The sequence below is a fragment of the Microcaecilia unicolor genome, chromosome 1 (genome assembly GCF_901765095.1).
Source record: "Microcaecilia unicolor chromosome 1, aMicUni1.1, whole genome shotgun sequence".
NCBI classification, from domain to species: Eukaryota; Metazoa; Chordata; class Amphibia; order Gymnophiona; family Siphonopidae; genus Microcaecilia; species Microcaecilia unicolor.
This window is the reverse complement of record NC_044031.1, coordinates 196,524,681-196,536,730: the sequence shown is the minus strand read 5'-3', so window position 1 is coordinate 196,536,730 and position 12,050 is coordinate 196,524,681. Positions and strand designations below refer to the sequence as shown.

The 12,050-nt window shown below is 39.6% G+C and overlaps 1 protein-coding gene across 1 annotated transcript in view; it reads right to left on the bottom strand.

Annotated features, from left to right (window-relative positions):
- Window positions 1–12,050, bottom strand: part of ARPP21 (cAMP regulated phosphoprotein 21) — a 419,327-nt gene that overhangs the window by 394,008 nt on the left and 13,269 nt on the right. The window contains exon 6 of the mRNA XM_030203507.1: window positions 1,606–1,684. Coding sequence (XP_030059367.1) covers window positions 1,606–1,684 — 79 coding nt within the window. The remainder of the gene's footprint in view (window positions 1–1,605; window positions 1,685–12,050) is intronic.

Here is a 12,050-nt window from a genome sequence, read left to right as displayed (position 1 = left end):
TACTAACATATATGTGTAAGTGCCAATACTTAGACATATATATTGCCACATTGACCCTATTGATGTATTAGTTATGGAGACTTGTAAAATAAATGCTCCCACCCTATGTAACTGGTGGATACAAGTCCATCCCTGCATGTATTTTCAGATCCTTTTCTAAAATACCAGTAGAAATTGACATGTCCTGACCTGGGCATCTCAATTCCTAATTCTATGGGGCTTCACATCTACAACTTCATCACATCTTCATAGTAGCCTTTTCCTTGCAACTCAAGTATGTGAGAACAGGTGAGTAGGGGTCCAGATGACTGTATGATTGCTCCAAAGACTGGTCTTCTGGTTGCAGCAAATGGTGATGGAGTTCAAGATGATTAGAATGTTGGTGTATATGAAGAAGTTATACCGAGGAAGAAGCATGCTACAGATTCCATATGGGACAAAGTGCCCAAGATCGATAAAATGGACGACAATCAGTAAAAAAAAAAAAGGAGAGGTTTGAACAAACAAGAAAAAATAATAAATTCAGAATTAACCCCTTCATGCAGCAAATGAGTTTCGTGCGCTGGATGAAGAATAAGATCACCATGCTGTGTGTGGATGAGCCTCTGATGGTGCAAAAAGGAAGCTCCACAGAAGCCTCAGTGCAGAGTGTGGTGATTGCAGACTGCACTAAAACAAAATCCCAAGTTGGTTAACTGGGCAGGTAAGAAGTCAACCAGAAGCCTCACATATACTGCACTATCTTTCCTCTGTGGGAAACCTGGCTACTAATGCAGTGAGGAAGTTATTCTAAAGCCTCAGAGCTGATCCTGTGTTTCATCTTGTGTGTTGTTGAAGGCCCAATTGGGGCACCTTGGTCTCATGCCACAGCAAACATCAAGAGGACAAAAGCATTCTGGGAACCTCTAAAGGAGCTTGGCCACTGTTGAAGCGGCAACTCATTTTGTTCTGGTATGGCCAGACCTCATCAGCCACTGCACAGGGGGATGAATGAATGGTCCAAGATGAGGGTGGTCAATTGAAAAGCAAAGGCAGCTGATCTCTATGCAGAAATACTTCTTTCTTAATGCTGCCAATCTGCGGGTACCTCCGAGTATGTCTCAGTATCTCTGGAGTTAGACAAGATGGTCCACATGAAAATGAAGGGGCACGGATGTGCAAGAGACACAGTGGTCTGTGTCATGGCTGACACGTAGGCAGAGGAGGCAGACAGGATAGAGGTCTGCATTCTGGAAATTTCATACACACTGTGGAAAAGGATGTGGCGTACCAAAAGTATTTATTTTTGAATAGAAAAAAAAAACAAAAAGAAGTGAAGAAAAACATCGGAAGATACTGAAATAAAACACTTTTGGATAATGAGGAGATCATTGTTTTCACATATGCTTAGCAGAACAGAAGAAACAAAAAACCGAGATGAGATTACTGGACTGTGGAGTTCCAAGAGAGCTGGTTTGCCCTGGCGATATGCGGTGAAATCATTCACTTGTATGACTGACTCAGTCCTGCTTGTCAACAGAAAAACAATTTTCCTGATTTAAGCTGGGAAAATGTCCATCATTTCAGTAAGAACCTCCCATTCCATTAGCATACATTGATACATACCTGGGATTATTCTTTAATGTATTGACCAGAAATTCATGCAAGTCTATGCCTGTAGAATCTGTATATTCTTGGCTGCAATCTGAGAAAAAAAAAAAGGACAATTTGGTGCTTATTACAATGAGGACCAACTCGATAATGATAAAACAGATCAGTTGTCATCAATAATTCCTACATTTTGAGCCAAAAACAATATGGTTAAGAATGTATAAGAAATTAGTGCTAGGGTCACACAGTGCATCAAAATGCAGGTTTGGATCATTTTTCCCCATAGACACAAACCCCCATCTTGTGTACACATTTTTACACTTGACATGCAAAACTGAGTGCACAGGTTATAGAACAGTGCTAATTATGCAGCCAAGGTCATTGGTAAATTAGCTGATATTTGACACTAGCAACCAATAATCAATAGAGTTAAGTGATACTAATTGGCACATTTAGTCCGGTGGCTCTCCAGCTCCCCTAACCCCCCCCCCCCCACACCCAGAAAATATCCCAGGTGGCCCAGAGGGGTACAAATCCAACCCCCCACCCACCCTGGTGGTTTAGCGGTCTCCCCACCCCTCCGCCTCATGCCTCCACAATGGAGAAGGGAGTAGCATACCCTCATCTTCCAGAACCACCTCCAAAATGGCAGTGCCCTGCCCAGTGCACCACCACTTTGGAGGTGGCTCTGGATGGAATAGGAGGGAGTGCTACTAATTCCTACATCATGGAAGTATGAGAGGGGGGCAGGACATTTTTTTTTAGTTGGGGTAGGGGTGTTGGACATCTGCTGGACCTCCAGCCTCCCATGTTGCTGTACTAGGTTGGCTTAAGGGGCACTAGGCCACCAGGGCCTTAGCAATAGGGGGTCTGGGGGTCCAATGGACCACCAGGACATGGTGGCAGCCTGGACTGACAGCTATAGCCCAGCTGCCTTGGACAGAGGGATTGGGGGTGGGAACAGAGAAAACCTTAGCCGTAATTCCAGTTCTGAGCTGACATAGGGTTAAGGTTCTATTCTGCCTCTACAATCAGAGCACTGTTCATTGATCATAGGGGCAGAATACTGCAGTGCTAATTTAAATCTAATTTAAATTAACTCTGCACTATTGCCTGGTGTAGGCACTGTTTTCCACATCAGACCCCTATTATCATAGTGGGTATCAAGGGGGGCTTAGGGGGGGGGCACTAGACCACTAGGGCCTCAGTGATGGGGGTCCGCAGGTCCAATGGATCCCCCAGGACATGGTGGCAGCCCAAGCTGACAGTGACAGTCCAGGCTGCCTTCAATGGAAGGGTTGGGGTGGGAACAGAGGGAACCTTAACCGTAACACTAGCTCTGAGCTGTTGTAGGGTTAAGGTGCTATTCTACCTCTACAATCAGAGCACTGCTCTCTGATAATAGGGGTAGAATACCGCAGAGATCATTTAAATCTATATTTAATTTAAATGAGCTCTGCACTATTGCCTGGTGCAGGCACTGTTTGCCACCAGATCCCTCTGATCATAGGTGTGAAGGTAAATGCAAGTACTAGTCTGTGGTCTGTAGTGTCTGCATGTACCTTTGATCATTGGGGTCTGAGTGTCACTAGTTTGATTATCTCATTTGAGGAGAGGTCACGCGTGTACTCAGTTCAAAGAGCTCATAGTATTCATGAAATGGGTCCAATCCATGAAGGAAGAGTAGCAGAATTGGAGAAGTTGAGATTAAGGAGGCCTACAGGGACGTAGCAGAAAAATCCGACCTACAGTCAGGAAGCCTGCCATGGAAGAGAAAGTATTATCAAATTGAATTTGCTCCTGCTCCTCTAGCTTAATAAGTAGAGCCACTCTACCAAAATAGGAGCACAGATGTACTTCTATAGACTATTGAGGATACTGAGGGGATGTGCTTGCTTTGAATAATTGTGTATTCAGTGGTTCAAGTTGAAGGGGCTCAGCGATTATAGGAGACAAGCATTAGCCTAATAGGCATTTATTTTATTTTATTTTATATGAAGGAGAAAGGTCACCTGAAAGGAAAGCTTCACCTTGGAGAGGCAGAAAAAGATTCTGCAACCAGAACTTGTCCTCCAGGGGATGCAATATCCTATCACACTGAGGATGTGTCACCAGGGGCTTCTGCCTAGGAGGGAAGGGTTAGAATGGCCATTTTAGTTGGATATTCAATCATTAGGCTGGGTGGCTGGTGGACTTGAGGATGGCTTGGTCACCTAGATAAGATTTCAGATAATGTTTAAAAGTAGCCAGCTGTCTTGGTACATGTGGCTACCAATTACATAGGAAAATGTGGAAGAGAGATTCTGTAAGCCAGATTTAGGCTCTTAGGTTGAAAGCTGAAATCCAGAATCTCTAGGGTAGCATTTTCAGAACTGTTCCCCATTCCACATGCAGGACCCAAGAGCCAGACAGAGCTCCAGAGTCTCAATGCATGGATGAGACAATGGTGCAGGGAGGAGGTTTTTAGATTTGTTAGGAACTGGGCTACATTTTGGGGACGATGGAGCCCATTCTAGAAATGTAGACTTCACCTTAACCAGGGTGGAACCAGGCTTCTGGCATTGATATTTCCAAAGGACATAGAGCTACTTTTAAACTAGAAACTGGGGGAAGGCCAATAGTTACTCAAGGCACATAGTTTGGAACAAGGTATTTTGGGAGGATAACACCAAAAACAGGAATGTTAGGGCATCCCTATAATGAGGTAGTAATAAAATCCATACTAGAGCAGGTGCCCTCATCTCCCCTTATGCCCCTACCCAAAACCTCCGCTCTCAGGACAAATCCCTCCTCTCAGTACCCTTCTCCACCACCGCCAACTCCAGGCTCCGCCCTTTCTGCCTCGCCTCACCCTATGCTTGGAATAAACTTCCTGCGCCCATACGCCAAGCCCCCTCCCTGCCCATCATTAAATTCTTACTCAAAGCCCACCTCTTCAATGTTGATTTCGGCACCTAACCATTATACCCTATTCAGTAGAGAGGTGTGGTAGCCATGTTAGTCCACTCTTAAAGGTTATCAATAGAAATCAAACAAAATAAAACATGGAGAAGAAAATAAGATGATACCTTTTTTATTGGACATAACTTAATACATTTCTTGATTAGCTTTCGAAGGTTGCCCTTCTTCGTCAGATCGGAAATAAGCAAATGTGTTAGCAGATAGTATATATAAGAGAAACATCAAAGCATTACTTTGACAGTCTGACAGAGTGGGAGGGTGGGGGTATGCATGGGGACATCAAAGCATTTCATTGATATTCTAACAGGATGGGTGTTGGTAGGTGAGAGGAGGGTAATAAACAGAGAAATAAACAGAGAAATACAGCTTTATGGTTTATAATGGGTTAGAAAACCCAGATCCTTATTAAGTCCCATTTGTTGGGTGTGAAAATATTCTCTGTAACACAGCCAGCTGCAAACTATGCCAAAACATTTCACAAGACCCCACAGTCATTCACAAGGGAAAAATATTCAGCATAACGGACTATTTTAAATGCTCATCTTCCAATGTGGTATATATCATTCAGTGTAAAAAATGTAACGAAGGATACTATATTGGAGAAACAGGCCAGATGCTTAAGACAAGATTCAATCTGCACAGACATCACATGAAAATAGCCGGTGCCAGTCAAGCCCCCACCCCTGTGGGCCAACACTTTACAAGACCAGAACACTGCACCAGTGATTTCACAGTAAGAATACTGAAAGGTAATTTTAAAACAATACAGGAATGTAAGACCTTTGAAATAAGAATGATTGAATATTTTGACACCCAACAAACAGGACTTAATAAGGATCTGGGTTTTCTAACCCATTATAAACCATAAAGCTGTATTTCTCTGTTTATTTCTCTGTTTATACAGAAAGTGAAAGTGCCTTGGTGCTTTGTAGCTTTTACTATATGAGACGTGGGGTAAGGAATAATATATTGTAGAGGAATATATTCGAGTTATTCCCCAAGTTTTCCACGTCATCACTGTGACCCCTGACGCAGGTGCCAGTTACCGAAACATGGCCCGTGTCGGGTCTTTTTGTCAAGGCTCATTCATTAAAGAACTGTGTTCCATTTTTAAAGGCCCGTGGTGCTGTTTTTTTTGTCTGGACTTTAGTTTGTACTTCGTTTCCTCTCTTTTGTTATATCTCTTATATATGCTATCTGCTAACACATTTGCTTATTTCTGATCTGACGAAGAAGGGCAACCTTCGAAAGTTAATCAAGAAATGTATTAAGTTATGTCCAATAAAAAAGGTATCATCTTATTTTCTTCTCCATGTTTTATTTTGTTTGATTTCTATTGATACCCTATTCAGGAAATCTAGACTGCCCCAATTTGACTGACTGTACACTTTGTCCTTTAGATTGTAAGCTCCTTTGAGCAGGGATTGTCCTTCTCTTTTAAATTGTACAGCGCTGCGTAACCCTACTAGCGCTTTAGAAATGTTAAGTAGTAGTAGTAGTAAATAGACTTGACAATGATAGCTGTTAAGAGGAATGAAAAACAGTAAGCCTCAGAAAACAAGATGGGAGAGTTAGAATACATATCACTAAATGAAAATATAGAGATAATAGGCATTTCTGATACATGGTGGAATGTAGGAGATAACTAGTAGGACACTATAATACTAGGGCTCAAATTAGCAGTAATACAATGAATCAAATTGGTAGAGGAATATTATTACATGTTAAAGAGGGTCATGAATGAAATAAACAAAGTTATGCAGAACATAATATATACCTTGAAATCCTAATAGCTAGGAATACCATGTGTAAATGGTGAAAAAAAGATAGTGATAGGACACTGTGTGACTGGACAGCATTAAGAGACAGAAAACTGCAAATAATTCAACAACTAACAAACTAGGAAGCCCTTTCACTAAGCTGTAATAATGGGCGATTTAAATTACATATATCCAGTCATAATTGTGGTAACATCAGGGCATGCCAGGGAGGTAAAGTTCCTAGATGAAATCAATGATTGCTTTATGGAGCAGCTGGTTCAGGAACCAACAAGAAGGGAGCAATTTTAGATCTAGTCCTTAGTGGACTGCATGATGTGGTACAAGAGGTAACAGTACTGGGGCCACCTGACAATAGTGATCATAACATGATCAGATTTGATTTAATAACCAGAAAAAGTGCACACAAAAAATCCATTATATTAGCATTTAACTTTCAAAATGGATAATATGATATAATGATGTTTTTTTTTGTTGTTTGTTTTTTTTAAGATCTACTAGAAGCACCTGTAAAAGATTTTTTAAAAAAGTAACATTAGGTGTTCAAAAATACCATTGTTAAAGTTATACATTCCATGTATTATAAAAAGGTAGAAGGAAGGGCAAAACCCCCCCAAAATAAATAAATAAATAAATAAATAAACAGTTGAAATAGTTATGAAACGAGGTGAAGGAGGCTATCGGAACCAACATCCTTCAAACAATAGAAGGATCCAACAGAAGATAATAGGAAACAGCTAAGGAAGGGCTAATCAGATACAAAGCACTGAACAAGATGATAAAAAGAAAACTTGCCTTTGGAGACAATAACACAATACACAATTTTCAGGTACATTTGAAGCAAGAAGCCTGTAAACCAATCAAATCAGTTGGACCACTAGATGATCAAGGGGTAAAAGGGACACTCTGAGGTTGAAAGCCACAGCAGAGAAACTAAATGAACTTCACTGAGGAAGATATGGGGGGAGGGGGGCATACTTAACGGTGATAAGGTGGAAGAGCTGAAAAAAATCTCTGTAAATCTGGAAAATGTTATGGGGCAATTTGACAAACTGAAGAGTAGAAAAATGGTACACATCTCAGAGCATTGATAGAACTAAAAGAAAAGAAATTGCAGACCTCTTATTAGTAATTTATAATTTATATTTTAAATCAAGAATGTTATCAGGAGACTGGAGGGGGCAAATTTAACACCAGTTTTTAAAAAGTGTTGCAGAGGTGACCTGGGAAATTATAGACAGGCGAGTCTGATGTTGGTGCTGGGCAAAATGGAAGAAATTACTATAAAAAACAAAATTACTAGGCATATTCATAGGTATGGATTAATGGGACAAAACTAACATAGATTTAGCAAAAGGAAATCTTATGTCACCAATCTACTACATTTCTTTGAAGGGGTGACTGAACACGTGGATAAAGTGACCTGGTTGATAGTGCGTATCTGGATTTTTAGAAGGCATTTGTCAAAAGTACTTCATGAATGACTCAAGAGCCATGAGATAGGAGGCAGTATTCAATTGTGGATTAAGAACTGGTTAAAAGGAGCAGGGGGGGTTTCCCCTAGGATCCATGGTAGGACCACTGCTTTTTCACAATTTATAAATGATCTGGAAACAGGAAAACGAGCAAGGTTTTCAATTTGCTGATGACAAAGTTATTTAAATTTGTTAAATCACAAGAGGATTGTGAAAAATTGCAAGAGGACCTTAGGAGACTGGGAAACTGGGCATTCAAATGGCAGTTAATACTAAATTTGAGCAAATGAAAACTGATGCATATAGGGAATAGGAACCCTAATTATAGCTACATAATACATTAGAAAAATGATTTAGGTGTCATAAGTACATAAGCAATGCCACACTGGGAAAAGACCAAGGGTCCATCGAGCCCAGCATCCTGTCCACGACAGCGGCCAATCCAGCGGTCATCAATGATACATCGAAATGTTCTGCTCAGACTGCAATGGTGGTGAAGAAAGTAAATAGAATGTTAGAAATTATTAGGAACAGAATGGAAAACAAAAAACTGAGATTATTATAATGCCTTTGTATCACTCCAAGGTGCGACTGCACTTCAAATATTGTGTGCAATTTTGGTCACCGCATCTAAAAAAAAAAGGTGTAACGTAATTAGGAAAGGGATGGATTCCCTATGAGGAAAAGCCAAAAGGGCTAGAGCTCTTCAGCTTAGAGAAGTGATAGCTAAGGGCAGATATGATAGAGAGATCTATAAAATATTGTGTGAAATGGAATGGATAGACATGAATTACTTGTTTACTCTTTCCAAAGATACAAGGACTAGAGGTTATGCAATGAAACTACTGAACAGTAAATTTAAAATAAATCGGAGAACATATTACTTCACTGAATATGTAATTAAGCTCTGCAATTCATTGCCAAAGAATGTTGTAAAAGCAATTAGCTTAACAGGGTTTAAAATTGGCTTAGACAAGTTCTTAAAAGACAAATCCATAAGCCATTATTCAGATGGATGTGGGAAAATCTACTGTTTATTCCTGGGATAAGCAGCATAAAATCTGTTTTACTCTTTTGGGATCTTGCCAGTACTTGTGACCTGGATTGGCTACTGTTGGAAACAGGATACAGGGCTTGATGGACCTTTGGTTTCTGTTCCAGTATGGTGATGGTTTTGTACTTATAAAGCAGCAGCTAGTGCAGTACAATAAGTGTAAGAGCAAAGGCCAAATCGCTCCTTTAGTGTGTGTGTACACTCACTATTATACATACATACACACACACACATATACATAAGCACACAACTGTGGAACGCATTACCAAAAGCCTTGAAAACTACGTACGACCACCTAAACTTCCAGAAAAAAATAAAAACTAACCTGTTTAAAAAGGCATACCCCCCCAATCCAACATAAATGCCTGATCTCTGCAACACAACAAAACTAAAGTACGTAATGGACATAACACAACGCTTCTGTTGTATGATTCCCTAATGTGGCTGTGCCACATGAACTTTATCTTACCACAACATCACTTTGTATTTGTTTACACCGGAGTCTGCAAACGCCTCTCCGGTACTATGTAAGCTACATTGAGCCTACAAATAGGTGGGAAAATGTGGGATACAAATGTAACAAATAAATAAATATACGTGTGTGTGTCTGTGTGTGTGTATATATATATATATATATATATATATATATATATATATATATATATATACACACACACACACGCACACTCACTCACATGTGTGTGTGTTGAAGAAAACTAGAATCCAACAGTCCAACAAGCTAATTTCACCTTTTCTAGCATTGAAACCCCCTCTATGCAGGAGAAGTGCTTATTATAGAAAGACTGAATATTGCTTGAAAAATGCTCTCTTTATTGCTGCATATGAAACAATAGAAATGTATCTTTCAAGCATCAGTGCGCATTACATGAAGGTAAGACAGTCTTCATTTTTGCAAGACTAAACAAAATAAAATAAAATGGGGGGAGGGCGGAAAAGTATATATATTTTATTCTTTATTGAGTGAAACTTGAGTTGTTATTAGGTTCATGTAGAAAAAAATCAAGTATGACAAATATTTCTCATAATATTTTACATACATGGGACCGAATGGTGCTCTTGGTTTTCAAAGCATTTCCCAAGCTAAAGCTCCGAAATAACTTAAATCAATAATTTTCTCAAAAACTCAAGGAAAAAGAAGATCTATCAGAACTTCAAAGAAACACAGTAATATGGCAGTGTATAAAGCAGGTTACCCAAAGACTAACAATCTTCTCTTATCCAGCTCAGTTTACAAATGTATGCAATTCAGTGGCTAAGTTCAAAGTTAATCACTTAACATTAAAGCATGAAAAGTAGAATGGATTTTCAAACATCATGAAATGTTCAGATTCGGTGCTGAAAATCCTCTCCACTTAGATGCCATAGATTCTAGATGCACAATAGACAAGTTAATTCTCTAAAATGCTGGAGGTTTATATGTTAAGTATGCTCTTAACTAAAGAGCATGGATGCATGTGTTCAGTGGACATATTTTGTGCATTTCCAAACCAAACATTTGGCAGTTAAAGACTACCACAGAAATACTACCATGAAATCCAAAATAAACATTTCACTCATATCCGACATTTGTCTTCTGCAATCCATAATTTTTTAATATTTACCTTGAGTACTTATATCCCACGCTAGCCTCACAAGTTCAATGCAGTTTACAATCTAAGAAGCCAGGCCAATCCTGGGAACATTTACAAATTTTATCTAACACTTGGCAACAAAAATGTCTAATTAATTTTGGAATACTCTACAAATTGGCCATTTGTTTAACATGTTCTCCACCATTTTGCTGATTGAATATACTACATTTTTATCAAATTTGTTTCCATAAGTCTAGTTTAACAGTGGGAAAGTGCAGATCTAATATGAACCCCGCCCCCCCCCCCCCCAGCACATTCCATATTAATCCTAACACGGTTATACCAAATTATTAATGTAGTGAGTTCAACAAAACATACAAGATACACATACAAAGCAATTTGTAGAATATGCATTAAAGCACAAAGAAAAAAAAACACACTTGAACTGAAGAAAAATTATACGGTACAGATTCCTTAGCAATTGTGTATGTGCACCTCATAATACACAATGCAAATAAACTAGCATGCCCATTATTCTTAGGGTGTTGGGAATCTGGATACCATGTTTAGCAGACCAGCATTACCACAAGTATACATTATTCTGGAAAAAAATATTTGTAATAATGCAGTCTGAAAGTTATTTGTGGACTTAAAAAAAATTAAAGTGCAGTAAGCCATTACCAATTGAATTAGCTCATGCTGTTAGCAAGTGGCTGCAATAACCATTGCCACTTTGGCATAACAGTTTAATGCATGCTAATTCCTGTGGTAATGGGGAAATTCTGTAACTTGGCACCTTAATGCCACATGCTGAGTGCCAATTCTATAATGTCATCTTGTTTTTGTCAAACCTTCACAACAAACAAACTCAAAATTGTAAGCAAAAAAAACAAAACAAAACAAAAAACCCCACGAAGGAGGAAAAGCCTCAGCACTCTTAGGAGTATTTGAAAAACCTATTTAGTGTAAAACAATCATAGGCTTCAGTAGAGCAGCAGAGGTAGTGGGAATATGTTAGAGCACCTCATGATTTTGACTCCTCAGGTTCCGAAGAAGTGGAAAAGGCATCATGGAACCTGCACGAGGAAATATTTTGACACTGCTTTGAGATGTTATTTGTTTTGTTTTGATGAATGGAGATGTTTTTGACTTGATTTAAAATATAAACCAGGCTTTTCTGTCTATGAATGTTTTATGTTAAAATAGGTTTTTAAAATACCCCTAGGTGTTCTGAGGTTTTGGCAGTTATAGAATAACCTTTTAAATACATATCATGGAATGGTATTAGAAATGGGTATGTTAAGGGTGTGGACAGCACTTTGCTTTTAGTGCATAGTAATTTACCATTTGCTAACTGTAAGAGCTATAGACAGGGCTGCTGAGAGGGGGAATGTGGGGCAAGATTCCCCCAGGCCTAGCCTCTAAGAGGGACCCGGTGCCGGGGTCTGTCTATATCCTGCTCCTGGTTGGACCTGGGTGACCATGCCAACAGGAGTAGGAGAGAGAAAACCAGTGGCGTTCCTAGGGGGAGGCGGTGGGTGCGGTCCGCCCCGGGTGCACACTGCTGGGGGGGTGCCACGTGCGCCTGTCCTTCATTTGT